A 15,729-nucleotide genomic window follows, 5' to 3' on the forward strand; every position below is an offset into this window, starting at 1 on the left:
TGCCCGTAGGGCTTGCCCCCTTGCCGATCCCATGGCAAAGGAGCTCAACGACACTGGATCCGCTGTCTGGGGAGGTAGAGATGTTGTGAACGGGACGCGATATCCCTGACTGATTACGGAAATCGTCTAAGAATCGGCCCCGAGTTGCTGCCACCTGATTGCACAACTTTGTAGGCATCCCCTCGGCCACTCCCTCTAAGATTTTTCCCTCCCCTGGAGGACTTTTTGCCTTTCTTGTCTTTGACAGGAAAGGGCTTCGACACCGTTGCCTTTGCTGCCACTGCCGGTTTCGTCGTCTTGGACGGGCGAGGTTGTTGAGGTGCTGGAGGTTTATAGGCTTTGATGTAAGAGCCCTATGTAGGAGAGAGTCCTGGTTGGACTTCCTCCCCCTCTCAGCTGCCTGTTCCACGTCTTTAGGCTCAAACAGATTCTTTCCCAAAATGGAAGAATGTCTGAGCCTGCTGACCTCGATGGCTGGGACCTTCGTGTGGAACCTCTCTGCCACCGCATCACGTAGTTTCAGAATGGAATTGGCCCACAAGTTCGAGACTTGGTGGGCCAGAAACTCAATGGTGCGGGTGCCCGAAAAGAGGAAGGTCTCCAGGGCCTTCCTGGTGCTCTCCTTAGACAGGTCCTTGGATCGCAACAGGATGCCAAGAGACCCCAGCCAGACATCCAGCCACGAAGTAGCCTGCATGGCACACTTCGCAACCTTCTCCTGACTTAGGATCTCTGTCGCCGAGAAAGACACTTGCCGTCTAGAGAGCCTCTCTAGAGGGACTACCTTGGTGAGCTCTTCCACAGAATGGTGCAAGGGAAGAGCTAGGCAAGACTCCTCCATGATCTCAAAGTACCTCCTCTGGTGGATACGAGGAGGGAGGAGCTTGTTGCCAGCAGTGGAACGGCTGGAGGAGGCGAGCTCGGAGAGCTGGCCCTCAACCTTATCCCTGGCACTCTTCACCCCTTGGGACCAGGGCAAAGCCGCACTGGCCTTAGCGGTCTTCTGAGTTCCAAAGACTCGGTCCATGACCGTGTCCTTGCCCTCTCGAGGAGGAATCTCAGGATCCAGGAACCCGTTGAGATGCCTCATCAGGGTCAGAACCTGCCAGAAGGCATGCTCTGACTCCTGTGGCTCCCCTCCTGGAGAACTGGCAGCAAAGTCTCCCGTCCCCAAAGGCTCTTCTTAGGAGGAAACGTGGACGTTCTCTGGGGGTCTTGTTGGCTCTGGTCGAATCCTTGAGGATGACTTGGGAATGGTTCCCTCCTGGGAGGAATACAGGACTCCAACAACGTCTGTGGGCTCTTCTCCACCCCAACCCGGGACGATTCTCCTGTACGAGGTGGGGTTTCTCCCATTGGTGCGATGGGAGAACGTCTCACCTTGGTAGACTCACCTGAGGACGGAAAATCCTCGTCCACAGGAGAGGGAGAGAAAGTCGGGGGGGGGGGAGGAAGAGCCTTCCTCAAGGACTTCTGGGGAGCCAGCTTGGCCCTGGGAGAAGTTACCACGACTTCTACTCCTCTCTTCCTCTTCAGTGGGGTCGGAGCTGCCATTGATTTGAGGCCCATTTCAGAGAAGGCAGGTTTGAAAGCCTGCATGACGCCTCTGACAAGGGATCCGAACCATGGGTGCTTACTGACAGCACAGGCAAGGGACCCGAACCATGGCTGCTTACTGACAGCGACTCCCTCTGGAGGGAAGGGGATCGGGCGATCCTTCGGAGTAGAAACTACAACAGGGCCTGCCTGAAAAGAAAGGGAAGGAGGTTGGTTCCTGAACCTATCCAGAGTTCTCCCCTCCTCCTGTGGGAGCGCTGATCTGCGCTTGCGGGGTGGGGAACGTGAAGATGACGACCTGGAGGCTCTCGTTCCTGTAGCTTCGCGCGGGGGCTCGCGCTGTGAATCCCGATGGGAATCGCGCTGGGGATCGCGCTGGCGTGTAGGAGAGCGATGGCGCACTGGCAAGCGGCAGGCGAGCGACTGTGCACAAGCGAGGGGGCGCGTGGGCGCGCAGGCGATCTACGACGCGTGGGCATGCAGGCGATCTACGACGCGTGGGCGCGCAGGCGATCTACGACGCGTGGGTGAGTGGGCACGCTGGCGAGCGGTGGCAAGCGATGGCGCGCAGGTGATGGACAGCGTGGTTCGCGCAGGTGCCCGATCTGGCGAAAGCAGAGGGTGCGCAGAAGGGTGTGCAAGCGCTTGCGCGCGAAGGTGATTGCTCGCACGTGCGTGGGTGCGCACAGCAGGAGCTGGAACAGGTGCGCGCGATGTCTTCATCGCGCGCAGGTGAGGTCCGAAGGCGCGTAGGAGATCGCTGACGGGAAGGAGAAGAAAGATTCTTCCCTCCTGCGCCCAGATCCGGAGATCGTGGGCGCGCAGGCGAACATTGGCGTGTAGGTGAAGAGCACTGGCGAGCAGGAGATCGTGGGCGCGCGTGGTGCGCATCAGGATGAGGGCGCGCAGTTGTGCACTGGCGAGGAGAAGATCGCTGGCGCGCAGGTGAGCACTGGCGAGCAGGAGAGCGCTGGCGCGTACTCTCAGTAACAGGAGATCGCTGGCGCGTTGTCCCTGGAACAGGTGGTCTCTGAAGTAATGTCTCAGGAACAGCATGGGAGCGCTTGCGCGCATGCGCGGTTGCGCAGGAAAACGTTGGCGCGCAGGGGATACCTGGCGCTTGAGGGACTTACTCACAATGTGAGAAAGCCCCTTTTGCCCCGAAGGGACCGATGTCCGTTGGATAACGGGGTGCGTGGGCGCCAACAGCGCGTCAGCGGCCAGGAACAGATACGGGAGGTCAGCAGGTCTGGCAGGTGAAGGAAATCGTAAACGATCTGCAGAGAGGTCCAGGGATGCAGCTGCAATCTTCGGTGCACGGCAAGGAGGATCCTCTGTGGGGCACTGCGAAGACGAAGAACCGAAGAGGCGCCTCCTAACTCCCTTGTGGGGAGAAGGAAGGCCTCTACGGCGAAGAGGAGGGCGAGCTTTCCGTCTGTCACGTCCTCTGGGGGCAGCAGGCAGACCATCGTCAGTCCTCCGAAGAGGAGTCTCTGTTAGTGAACTCCCCCGAGGGGGAGAATCACCTGCAGGAGAGACTGTTGGACTTAGCTCCTCCCTTGAAGGATGTTCGGAGGGGGGAACTAAGCCTTCTGCTACATCAGGAACCATAGCAGGGGTTTGACCTAACTCATCGGAAGCCCCTGCCACAACAACGTTGACGATAGACAGAGGATCAACCTCTGCTACTGTCGGCGACTGTTTGACAGCAGCCCCCAACCTGATTATGTCAAACATGGCTTCCTTGGAGGGTGAACCCTGAAGCCCCAAGGAAGCCCAAACCTGTAACAAATCATTGTTAGACACATTATTATCAGAAATATCCTCCCCCGGGGGAGAAGTAGGAGCTGCCTCGCTATGGGAGGCAACTTCCTCTCCTGAACCCCGAGTAAGTATGGCCTGCGCTACCACTCGACCGCCTCTTGGAAGAGACCGATCGAGTGGGAGCTTCGGAGGAGGTTCGGGCTACGGAAGAAGAGTCCTTGGGATTTTCTCTCTTCAAGGAAACCCCTGAAGGAGAAATATCCCGTTTGGACTTCTTCCGGCGCCGGGAAAACCTTTCCTACTGGGAGGTAGACCAGTCCCTACACTCACCACATACTTTATTCCTATCACACCGTTAACCCCTACAAAAGGACATAAGGTGTGAGGGTCCGTGTCGACCGCCGACATATAAGTACAACAAGGGCAGTCAGGTAAGCCGGGACACTTCCGCATGGTAGAGGCCAACTTCTAATCACTGTATAAAAGAAAAAGCAAAAACAAAGATCAAAGGCTGTCAAAGTAAGCTAGGGTGGGAGCAGACACGTCTGATCGTCACCCAAGCCAAAAGCAAAGTGAGCTATCACAGGTGTGTGAGGGGGGTTAAAGGGTAGCAAGCTACCCCTCCCTACCCCCTAGTTAGCCTCGTTAAAATTCTAAAGGCTCGTCATTTCAGCTACGCCGAAAGTAATAGGACAAATTCATAGATAATTTGTATTTTTCCTAACTATACAAACCTTAGCTATTTACATGGGGTAATTACTTCGGCATAGCTAAATGACGAGCCATTAGAATTTTAACGAGGGTTTACTACCCCACCGCTGGTTAGCAGGAAGTAGGGAGGGGTAGCTTGCTACACCCCCCCCCTCACACACAAAGATGAATGCTTCACTTTGCTTAGAGGTAGGGCTTATCCTGGGGGACAGGGCTGGTGGGCAAATATGTGTAAATAGCTAAGGTTTGTATAGTTAGGAATAATCCAAATTATCTATGAATTTGAAATTTGTTCCGTAACTGAAATACAAACCACGCTATTTACATGGGGTGACTCAACCCTTAGGAAGGGCGGTAAGTCCCTGCCAAACTGGCTTTGGCTTTGCCCGGGGACTCCATATTTGAGTGTGTTAGTACTCAGGAAATAAGGAGTCCCTGCGCCTCGCTAGCATGCTGTGAAACTGCTGCGGCCTACATAAGCTGTGTGTGGAGGTGAAGAAGTGACAGTATTACACTTACTACTAGGAACACAAGGAAGCATGGTTTACCTGGAGTGGTTTAAGGTCAGCTGTGCAGAGAACCCAGGATGCTGCTTTCTCCAAGGGAGGAGAGGATGAAGAAAAGAATAAGGGCCAGACAGATCTTTTCATTCACGCAGACTAAAACCGGGTAACAATGCCCTCAACCTTCTGCTACTTGTCCATTAAGGAGCCTGAGGTTAGACCAGCTGTTGTGCAGCCACCACAGGGCCGATAGAGAACGTATCGAGCCTCCTGTGTGTCACGTCTTGCAGGTAGTGGGCTGTGAAGGTGGTCTGACGCTTCCACACCCCAACTTGTAAAACCTGCGTCACTGAATAATTTTTCTTGAAGGCCAGGGACGTAGCTATGCCCCTGACATCATGTGCTCTCGGGCGACGTGACGGAAAAGGGTCAGGATTCAAGGCCAGGTGTATTACCTTGCGAATCCAGGCCGAGATAGTATTCCTGGCGACCTTCCTCTTCGTTTTCCCAGTGCTCACGAACAAGGCTTGCACCTGGGGATGAACTGCAGCTGTTCTTTTAAGATACAACCTCAGACTCCTTACTGGACACAGTAGGAGATGGTCTGGGTCATCTGTTACAGAACGAAGACTCGAAACCTGGAAAGAGTCGAACCGAGGGTCCGGCACTCCGGGATTCTGAGTCTTGGCAACAAACTCAGGGACGAACATGAACGTTACCTCCCCCCATCCCCTTGAATGGGCGATATCGTACGAGAGACCATGCAATTCGCTGACTCGCTTGGCCAAGGCCAACGCTAGCAGGAACACCATCTTCCAGGTAAAATGGCGATCTGAAGCCTGGCGTAATGGTTCGTAGGGAGGTCTCTTCAGAGACCTGAGAACTCGAACCACGTTCCATGGAGGAGGTCTCACTTCCGACTGAGGGAAGGTAAGTTCATAACTCCGTATGAGAAGAGAAAGTTCCAGCGAGGAAGAAATGTCCACTCCTTTAAGCCTGAAGGCAAGACTTAAGGCTGAGCGATAGCCTTTCACTGCCGAGACTGAAAGGCGCATTTCATCCCGCAAATACACGAGGAACTCCGCTATTGCTAGAATAGTGGCATCGAGTGGAGAGATACCCCTTCCACGGCACCAACCACAGAAGACTCGCCACTTCGCCTGGTAGACCCCTGCGGATGACTTGCGCAGGTGTCCAGACATCCTATTCGCAACTTGTTGCGAAAATCTTCTCTCAGTGAGGAGATGCTGGATAGTCTCCAGGCGTGAAGTCGAAGCGAAGCTACGGCTTTGTGGAAGATGTTGGCGTGTGGTTGTTTGAGTAGCTCGTGACGTGGAGAGAGTTCTCTCTGAATCTCCGTAAGGAGTTGCAGAAGGTCCGGAAACCATTCTGCGTGATGCCATAGCGGAGCTATCAGGGTTATTGATAGATTGACCGATATTCTGGTCTTGTTGAGCACCCTCCTCATCAGACAGAACGGGGGAAAGGCATACACATCGATGTCATCCCACTGTCGGCGAGCACATTCCTTCTGCCTGGAATGAAGCAAGCCGCTAGTGTGATCGAGTGGACTTCGGACCATCTCAGAATCTCTACTGCAAGATGGGATAGCTGTTCTGAAAAGGTACCTCCCTGCTTGTTGATATAAGCCACCACTGTGGTGTTGTCGCTCATCACCACCACAGAGTGGCCCGCCAGGACTTGGTGGAACTTCTGAAGTGCCAGGAACACGGCCTTCATTTCTAGCAGGTTTATGTGAAGGTACTTTTCTGATTCTGACCAGAGGCCTGAGGTCCTGTGGTTCAGAACGTGGGCCCCCCACCCTTTCTTTGATGCGTCCGAGAACAATATCAAATCCGGGGGAAGGACGAGAAGATCCACTCCCTTTCGTAGGTTCTCGTCTGCCACCCACCACTGGAGGTCTGTGTTCCGCATGACCCACGGGGATCAAAGTGTCCGGGGAATCGTGTCCTTGATTCCACCGGGACTTGAGTTGCCACTGGAGAGATCACATTCTGAGGCAACCGTTGGGAACCACACGGGCCAGGGAGGAGAGGTGGCCGAGGAGATGTAACCACGCTTGGGCTGAAAGTTCTTCTCGTTTGAGGAAAGGCCTTGCAACCTTCCCCAGCCTTGCTATTCTGTCGTCTGATGGGAAGGCTTTGTGGAGATTGGTGTCTATGACCATGCCTAGGTATACCAGTTTCTGAGAGGGCTGCAGAGAGGACTTCTCGAGATTTACCATGATCCCTAGATCCTGGCAAAGTTCGAGAAGCTTGTCTTGGTGGCGAAGAAGGGTTGCCTCCGAGTCCGATAGGATCAACCAGTCGTCCAGATAATGGAGACGGATGTTGATCCTGTGAGCCCACGATGATATCAGGGTGAACACCTGAGGGGCTGTGGAGAGACCGAAGCACAGCACCTTGTAATGGTAGATCTTGTCGTCTAGGCTGAATCTTAAGTACTTCCTTGAAGACGGATGGACTGGGATCTGGAAGTACGCGTCCTTCAGGTCCAGTGTACACATGAAGTCTTGTGGTCTCACTGCAAGTCTGACCGTGTCTGCCGTCTCCATACTGAACGGAGTCTGTTTGACAAACCCGTTCAGGGTTGAGAGGTTGATGACTGGTCTCCAGCCTCCCGACGCCTTCTTTACAAGAAAGAGTCGACTGTAGAAGCCTGGGGACCCGTCCACTACCTCTTGGAGAGCGTCCTTCTTCAACATGGTCTGGACTTCTGCCTGGAGGGCCTGGCCCCTTACTGATCCCATAGTAAGGGAGCTCAATGACACTGGATTCGCTGTCAGGGGAGGTAGAGAAGGTATGAACGGGACGCAATAACCCTGACCGATCACGGAAATCGTCCAGGTATCTGCCCCGAGTTGCTGCCACCTGATTGCGCAACTTTGTAGGCATCCCCCCACTGGTGGACATGCAGGGGGACTGCCAATCCTAGCGTCAACGGCCGAGTTCCTCTAGGATTTTTACCTCCCCTGGAGGACTTTTTGCTCCTTCTGCTCTTGGCAGGAAAGGGCTTAGACACCTTTGGCTTTGCTGCTGTCATCTTCTTTGTGTCCTTAGCTGGACGGGGCTGTTGGGCTGCTGGAGGTTTGTAGGGCCTCGATGTCAGGGCCCTATGGATGAGGGAGTCCTGGTTGGACTTTCTCCACCTCTCAGCGGTTAGCTCCACGTCCTTAGGCTCAAACAAACTCTTACCGAGCACGGAAGAGTGTCTGAGCCTGCTAACGTTGGAACTGGGGACCTTATGGTGGAACCTCTCAGCCACTGCGTCCCGTCGTTTGAGAATCGTGTTAGCCCACAAGCTCGAGACTTGGTGGGCCAGACACTCGATGGTCCGCGTGCCTGAGAGCAGGAATGTCTCCATTGCCTTCCTGGTGCTTTCTTTGGACAGATCCTCAGACCGCACCAGGATGCCCAAAGACCCCAGCCAGATGTCAAGCCACGAAGTTGCCTGCATGGCACACTTCGCCACCTTCTCCTGGCTTAGGATCTCAGTAGCCGAATAGGACACGTGCTGGTTGGAGTCTCTCTCTAGAGGGACTCCCCCAGTGAGTTCTTCCACGGAGTGGTGAACTGGAAGACCCAAACAAGTCTCCTCTAGGATCTCAAAATACCTCCTCTGATGGACTCGAGGAGGAGGGAGGAGCTTGTTACCGGCGCTGGATCTACTGGAGGAGGCAAGCTCAGAGAGCTGGCCCTCGACCTTTTCTCTAGCACTCTTCATCCCTTGTGACCAGGGCAAAGCTGCACTGGCCCTAAAGGGTTTCTGGGTGCCGTAGACTCGGTCTAAGACCGTGTCCTTACCCTCACGAGGAGGAATCTCTGGGTCTGGAATCCCGTTGAGGTTCCTCATGAGGGTCAGAACTTGCCAGAACGCATGTTCTGACTCTTGGTGCTCTCCTCCTGAAGGATTGGCAGTAAAGTCTCCTGTCCCCTGTGGCTCTTCCTGGGGGGACTCGTGGACATTCTCCGAAGGTCTAGCTGGCTCCTGTCTGATCCTTGCCGAAGACATAGGAATAGTCTTAGAGTCCTTCGGTTCCCTCCTAGGAGGGATACAGGACTCGAGTAATGATGGATGCAGGCTCTTTTCCAACCCTGTTCGAGAAGACTTCTCAGGAAGAGACGGAGTTTCCCCCATTGGTGCGATGGGGGAACAGTCCGGCTCGTCCGACTCTCCTGAGGATGGGTAATCCTCATCCGCAGGGGAGGGAGAGAAAGTCTGGGGGGGGGGGAGAAGGAGCCTTGCGCAAGGATTTGCGAGGAGACAGGATAGCCCTCGGAGAAGTCTCCACGGAGGGGACTCCTCTCTTCCTCTTCAGGGGGGAGGAAGCTGCCACTGATTTGTGACCTGAGTCAGAGAGCACAGGCTTCATAGCCTGCATAAGAGCTCTGACTAGGGTCCCGAACAAGGGCTGCTGGCTGACAGTCGCGCTGTCAGACACTCCCTCTGGAGGGAATGGGATCGTTCGATCCCTTGGAGGAGTCGACAAACGAGGGTTTGCCTGAAGAGAAGCTGAAATAAGAGAGTCCTTAGAACTGGCCGGAAACTGCCCCTCCTCCGGCGAGTGCGCTGTTCTGCGCTTGCGGGGAGGGAAACGAGATGATGACCTGTCAGCCTAACGACGATTGCGCTAGAGGTCGCGCGATGGGCCCTGTCCTGGGTCGCGCGCGAAAGGATCGAGCGCAGTAGGAATTTCACGCGGGGCGTGCGAGGTTGGTGGGGCGGTGGCGTGCAGGAGATGGCGCGGGCGCGGGGGCGTACAGGAGATGGCGCGGGCGCGGGGGCGTACAGGAGATGGCGCGGGCGCGCGTAGGAGATGGCGAGGGCGTGTGGCGCGAAGGAACTAGATCGCGAGGCGGGGTTGAAGGCTCGATGCGAGGGCGCGCAGTAACCTGATGCGGTACTGCCGGGCGCGAGTGAGCAGTAGCGCGTGGGCGCGTATCTGGAAATACTGGGCAAGGGCGCGATTGCACAGCCTCGTGATAGCGCGAGGGTGGGTCTGCGCGTTGGCGCGCAGGTGAGTGCTGAGCAGCCTGTGCAGGTATGTTAATCTGAGGCGACCGTGGGCGCGCTGCGCGTGCAGGGGATCGTGGGCGCGCAGGCGTGCGCTGCTGCGATGGGCGCGCAGGGCGCACGATCGGATTAGGGCGCACAGGTGTGCGCTGTCGAGTTGGGGGCGCCTCGCGCGCAACTGGAACATCGCGCGCAACTGGAGGTGTGCGTACAGGATTGCGCAGTCTGGAAGGAGAGTCCAGGGGTACCTGTGAGCGCCCGTGCGCTAACTTAGGCACCTCCTGGACTGCGCACTGAATTGTAGAAGCGCGTTGGTGGGCGCGTGTGTGCTGTATCAGGAACTGCGCGCGATGGGCGTGCTTCGCGCCTAACTCCAGAAGTGCGCTGAGAGTCTAGAGGCACCTGTGAGCGCCTGTGCGCTAACCTAGGTGCCTCTTGGACTGCGCACGACGTGGCAGGAACCGGTGGGCGCTGGAGCGCAGGTGAGTGCTGGCACGATAAGTCTGGAACAGCAGCAGCAGCAGCATGATGGCGCGCAGGTTTAACCTGGCGCTTAAGGGTTTGAGGCGCAGTTTTGCGCTCAAGTCCCTTATGCCCCGAAGGGACCGGTGCCTGTGCAATGACAGGTTCAGACGGCGCGTACTGCCCATGAGCATCTTCAAAGGGTGACGGCAGGTCAGCAGGTCTGGAGGGAGAATGGTCACAGGGTCCCGAAGGACGACCTTCCTCCGAAGGGGATCCCGAACGATCCCCGGAGATGTCTAAGGTGTAGCTGGCAGGACTGGTGAACGGCGAGTCGTCTACTCCGCAGAGGACTGTGGTGACGACGAGCCGAAGAGGCACCTCTTAACCCCCTTGAAAGGGGAAGGAAGGCCTCTACGGCGAAGGGGAGGACGAGCCTTCCGCCTTATACGCGCATGAGGGGCCGTGGGATCAGCAAGCTGACCATCGATGGGCCTCCGAAGAGGAGTCTCTGTGAGTGAACTCCCCCGAGGGGGAGAATCACCGGCAGGAGAGACCGTGGGACTTAGATCCTCCCTCGAAGGGTGTTCGGAGGGAGAATCTAAGCCGTCAGCTACCTCAGCCACAGGAACAGGGGTTTGGCTAGACCCACGGGATGTCTCCGTCACAACAACGTCAACCACAGACAGAGGATCTATCTCCGCTGTAGTTGGCGATTGTTTGACGTCTGCACCCAGTTTGATCATGTCAAACAGGGCTTCCTTGGAGGGCGAACCCTGCAGCCCCAAGGAAGCCCAAAGCTGAAACAAATCATGGTTAGACATAAAATCCTCCTCCGGGGGAGGAGGGGCAGCCGTCTCGCTATGGGAGGCTACTACCTCTCCCGCACCCCGGGATCGGTCAACAGCAATACGGTCTACGCTACCACTCGCCGGCCTCTCGGAAGAGACCGCTCGAGTGGGAGCTTTGGAGGAGGAAAGGGCTACGGAAGAAGAAGTCTTGGAATTTTCTCTCTTCAAAGAAGCCTCTGAAGGAGAAATATCCCTTTTAGACTTTTTCTTCCGGCGCCGGGCAAACCTCTCCCACTGGGAGGTAGACCACTCCCTACATTCAATACATACGTTACCGCTATCACACCGTTGGCCCCTAAAAGTGAGGACACAAGGTGTGGGGATCATTGTCGACCGCCGACATAAAAGTCCCACAAGGGCGGCCAACTTCAAACACACTCGGTAGGAAAAGAGAAAGCAAAACAGATTACAGTGAACCCTCTCTACTTCGCGGTTCGACCATCGCAGATTTTTTTCATAACCCATGTATATACATATATCACGGATTTTCCGGAAATACAAAAAATACCGCGATGTGACCGATGGTGTGAGATTGGAGAAAGTAAGGAAAATTGAATCATGATTGATTTTCAATATAAATGAAACTTTGAGGAGCAACAAAGATATCATTTGTTAGAGAGATAGAGAGGGGTAAGGAATGGGAGGTAGTGAAAAGTAGCCCACAGAGAGAGAGAGAGAGAGAGAGAGAGAGAGAGAGAGAGAGAGAGAGAGAGAGAGATAGGTAGAGAGAGAGATAGGTAGAGAGAGAGAGAGATAGAGGGGCGTTTAAATGTAATAAACAAAAAAATTTGATAGGTTATAACACATTGGTGCTTATGTAATATCAACTGTATACTGTAGACGGTTTGAATAAGTTGAGAAATTGTATAAACGATACTTTGTTAGTGTATTCGTACACACTCGAGCGGCAGCTAGATGTCAGCTGATCTAATCACAGCCAAAAGTAAAACAAAAAGAAGTCAACAATACTCGATTTTTAAAACACACCCGAAATTTAAAAACAAAAGTACACGTTTTCTTAATGTGCAATTAACTATTTAAAGAGTGACAATTTTCTAGAATAAAATGATATTTCCCAAAAAATAGTGGTTTGCTGATGAAATCGGATGCCGTATTTTTAGCTATGATTGAAATGGATGTAGACTCGGCCTAATTTTTTCGTTTCGTATTTAATTGACACTAAGAAAACTAATTTTAGTTTCTTCATCTAAATGTAAGTATTGTATAACACGAAGAGAGAGAGAGAGAGAGAGAGAGAGAGAGAGAGAGAGAGAGAGAGAGAGAGAGAGAGAGAGAGAGAGAGAGAGAGAGAATGAATCAGCTGTTGTAATCAAATGGCGTGTTTTTGTTTCGTGAGAATTTCATCGCCACGACTATAACAACAACATACTGTACTGAACTTTACAGTATTTTACAGACTACTGTAATATGATAAAGTAAAATATTTGTAATCTATTTTATATGAAATGGGGCTATTTTTTTTTTTTTTTTTTTAAATTTACATTTACGTATGTAAAACAACTCTCTCTCTCTCTCTCTCTCTCTCTCTCTCTCTCTCTCTCTCTCTCTCTCTCTCTCCCTCTTTCTCTCTCGTAGATTGTTTTCCTGCTTTGCTACGTATGTATGATTTTATATAGATACGGTAAATAATATTTGTAATAACATATTTTATAAAAGCTTTTACTGTATTATCATTATTTATCACTTTCATCATGCTCGTTAAATTCCTTAGTTTGTTTACTGAGCGTACTTTATAACGCCGTCGTTTCAGGCGGCATCATAAAGAAAAACATTTCATTTGGAAGTCCTAAGAAAAATTAAGTAAAACATTAGTAATAACCAAATCAACATACTGTACTGAATAATCAATATAATCAATGCAAAAACTAACCTATACACAAACGTGTAAATGCGTTTAATTCTTTATTATAATCAGAGATAAACGTAAATAAAGCATTGGTTGCCATTTTTTATCGTGCTTTTTGGCGTGTTTAGGAAACGCATGATATAAAGTCGCCTTTACTATTTGTGCCTGTTTTAGTTTAGGGTACGTTAGTACATGCATTAAGTGTTCTGTACATTAAAGGGTAGTTTGTTTACAGTACTACGTACAAGGGAAGGTAAAAGTCTGAATATACATGTTAAATAAATAGGTAAATATGGTGTCACTACTTCGCGGATTTTCACCTATCGCGGCCGGGTCTGGAACCTATCTACCGCGATAAACGAGGGTTCACTGTAATGGCAGTCAAGAGAGGGTGAGCGCAGACAGGTCTGAACGCCACCCTAGCCAAAAGCAAAGTGAAGCATTCACTAGTGTGTGTGAGGGGGGAGGGGGGGGTAGCAAGCTACCCCTCCCTACCCCCTGCTAACTAGCGGTGGGGTAGTAAACTCTCGTTAAGATTCTAATGGCTCGTCATTCAGCTACGCCGAAGTACTTACCCCATGTAAATAGCGTGGTTTGTATTTCAGTTACGGAACAAACCCATATTAAATAGCGTGGTTTCTATTTCAGTTACGGAACAAACCCATATTAAATAGCGTGGTTTCTATTTCAGTTACGGAACAAATTGATTTAAAAGCTCAAGATAGACACGAATGGGGAAACCTAACTGAGGCCCTTTGCGTTAATAGGGGTGGGAGGAGACGATGATGATTTGTAATCATTAAGCCTTACCTTCTACAAGCTTCAGCTAACTTTAACGAAGCTCCATCTGCAAAGGGCTTCATGGTAGCATCTGTGCCTCCAAGAGATCCCAGCTTACAAAGACCAACCAATGCTCTGACTTTCACAGAATCATTCTTGCTCTGGTAGAGTTTCTTCAAAATTCCAATACCCTGAGAAACTATTACCCTACACTTATCCTTCTTTGATGCAGCGGCAATCAAAGCCTCACAGGCAACCTGTAGTTTTAGAAAATAAAAAATTATTACATAAGCATTACAATAATATAAGAGTGGCACCGTAATCTTGAATACATGCTTTCACATGAAACAGTATATCGAACAGTGCAATATTAACTGTAGGCTGTGTTAACTATACTCCAAATATATTTCTATTTCTAAAATAATTGTACTTGGAATATGAATGCCACTGAAAATTTGCATGTTCAAATATCCCTATTTCTGAAATAATTATTCTCATAGTTCTATGAAAATTTTTTCTTTAACAGTACAGTGAACTAAGAAAGAACATAAAAAAATAAAAACACGAATTTTGCATGATTTTACAATACCTTCTGCTGCAGCTCATCATCCGTGTTGGCCATCACCAACATCATTTCTAAGATACCTTCTCTGGCAATAAGATGATTACCACAGTCTACTGATCCAAGGAGCAACGTCGTGATGCACACAGTAATACGAATAGTTTGCTCGACATCTGGGGTTAATAGCCGTAACCTGTGGAAATTGAGTAAAATATGACAAATTCGTATATAATTTGTATTTTTCCTAACTATACAAACCGTAGCTATTTACATGGGGTGATTACTTCGGCATAGCTGAAATGACGAGCCATAAAGTTTTAACAAGGGTTTCCTACCCCACCGCTAGTTAGCGGGGGTGGGGGTGGGGGGGGGGGGTAGCTACCTACCCCTACCCCTCACACACACCGGAGAATACTCCACTTTACTTAGAGGTAGGACTTATCTTGGGGGACAGGGCTGGTGGGCACATAACTGTAAATAGCTAAGGTTTGTATAGTTAGGAAAAATACAAATTATCTACGAATTTGACATTTGTTCCGTAACTGAAATACAAACCACGCTACAGTATTTACATGGGGTGACTTAACCCTTAGGAAGGGTGGTAAGTCCTGGCCATACTGGCTTTGGCTTGCCCGGGGATTCCATATTCGAGCGATCAAGTACTCGGACAATAGGGAATCCCTGCTCCTCGCTGGCGGCTGTGAAACTGCCTCGGCCTACGTAAGGTGTGTGCGAAGGTGAAAAGTGACTTGTCCCAGGCAGTTGCCCTGGAGTCCATCAGAAGGGAATCCAGGCTAGGACTCTCCCAATACCACCTCATCAGGGTATGGGGACATGACAGCATTACACCTAATACTAGGAACACAAGGAAGCATGGTCTACCTGCAGTGGTTTGAGGTCAGCTGTGCAGAGAACCCAGGATGCTGCTTTCTCCGTGGGAGGAGAGGATGAAGAAAAGGATAAGGGCCAGACAGATCTTTTCATTCATGCAGACTAACACCAGGTAACACTGCCCTCAACCCTTCTGCTACTTGCCCATCAAGGAGGCTGAAGTTTAGACCAGCTGTTGTGAAGGCACCACAGGGCCGATAGAAACGTATGGAGCCTCCTGTGGGTCATGTCATGCAGGTAAGGGGCTGAGAAGAAGGTCTGATGCTTCAACATCCCTGCTTGTAGGACCTGCGTCACTGAAAGATGCTCCATGAAGGGCAGGGACGTATCTAAGCCCCTGACATCATGGGCTCTAGGGCGGTGCGACGGAGAAGGGTCAAGATTCAAGGCAGGGTGTAGCACCCTGCGAATCCAGGCCAAGATGGTACTCCTGGAGACCCTTCTCCTCGTTACCCAGGATCCACGAAGGAGACTTGGACCTGGAGACGAACTGAAGCTGTTCTCTGAAGACACCAGCTCGGACCCCCTACCGGCAAGGTAGGAGATGGACTGAGTCATCTGCTACAGGACGGAGACTCGAACCCTGGAAGGAGTCGAAGCGGGTCCGGCACTCCCGGATTCTGAGTCTCTGCAACAAACCTCAGGGACGAACCTGAATGTTGCCTCCCCCAACCCCCTGAATGGGCGAAGTCGTAAGAGAGACCATGTGACTCGCTTGGCTGACGATAGGCTAGCAGGAACACTGTC

General features: G+C 51.7%; 1 protein-coding gene across 2 annotated transcripts in view; it reads right to left on the reverse strand.

The window, feature by feature from the left end:
• unc-45 (unc-45 myosin chaperone) overlaps positions 1 to 15,729 on the reverse strand; it is a 116,076-nt gene that overhangs the window by 32,103 nt on the left and 68,244 nt on the right. For both annotated transcript variants that reach the window (XM_068353915.1, XM_068353914.1), the window contains exons 10-11: positions 14,119 to 14,284; positions 13,560 to 13,786 (exon numbers count right to left, since the gene is read on the reverse strand). In XM_068353915.1, coding sequence (XP_068210016.1) covers positions 13,560 to 13,786; positions 14,119 to 14,284 — 393 coding nt within the window. The remainder of the gene's footprint in view (positions 1 to 13,559; positions 13,787 to 14,118; positions 14,285 to 15,729) is intronic.

Source organism: Palaemon carinicauda, chromosome 30 (assembly GCF_036898095.1).
Source record: "Palaemon carinicauda isolate YSFRI2023 chromosome 30, ASM3689809v2, whole genome shotgun sequence".
NCBI lineage: Eukaryota > Metazoa > Arthropoda > Malacostraca > Decapoda > Palaemonidae > Palaemon > Palaemon carinicauda.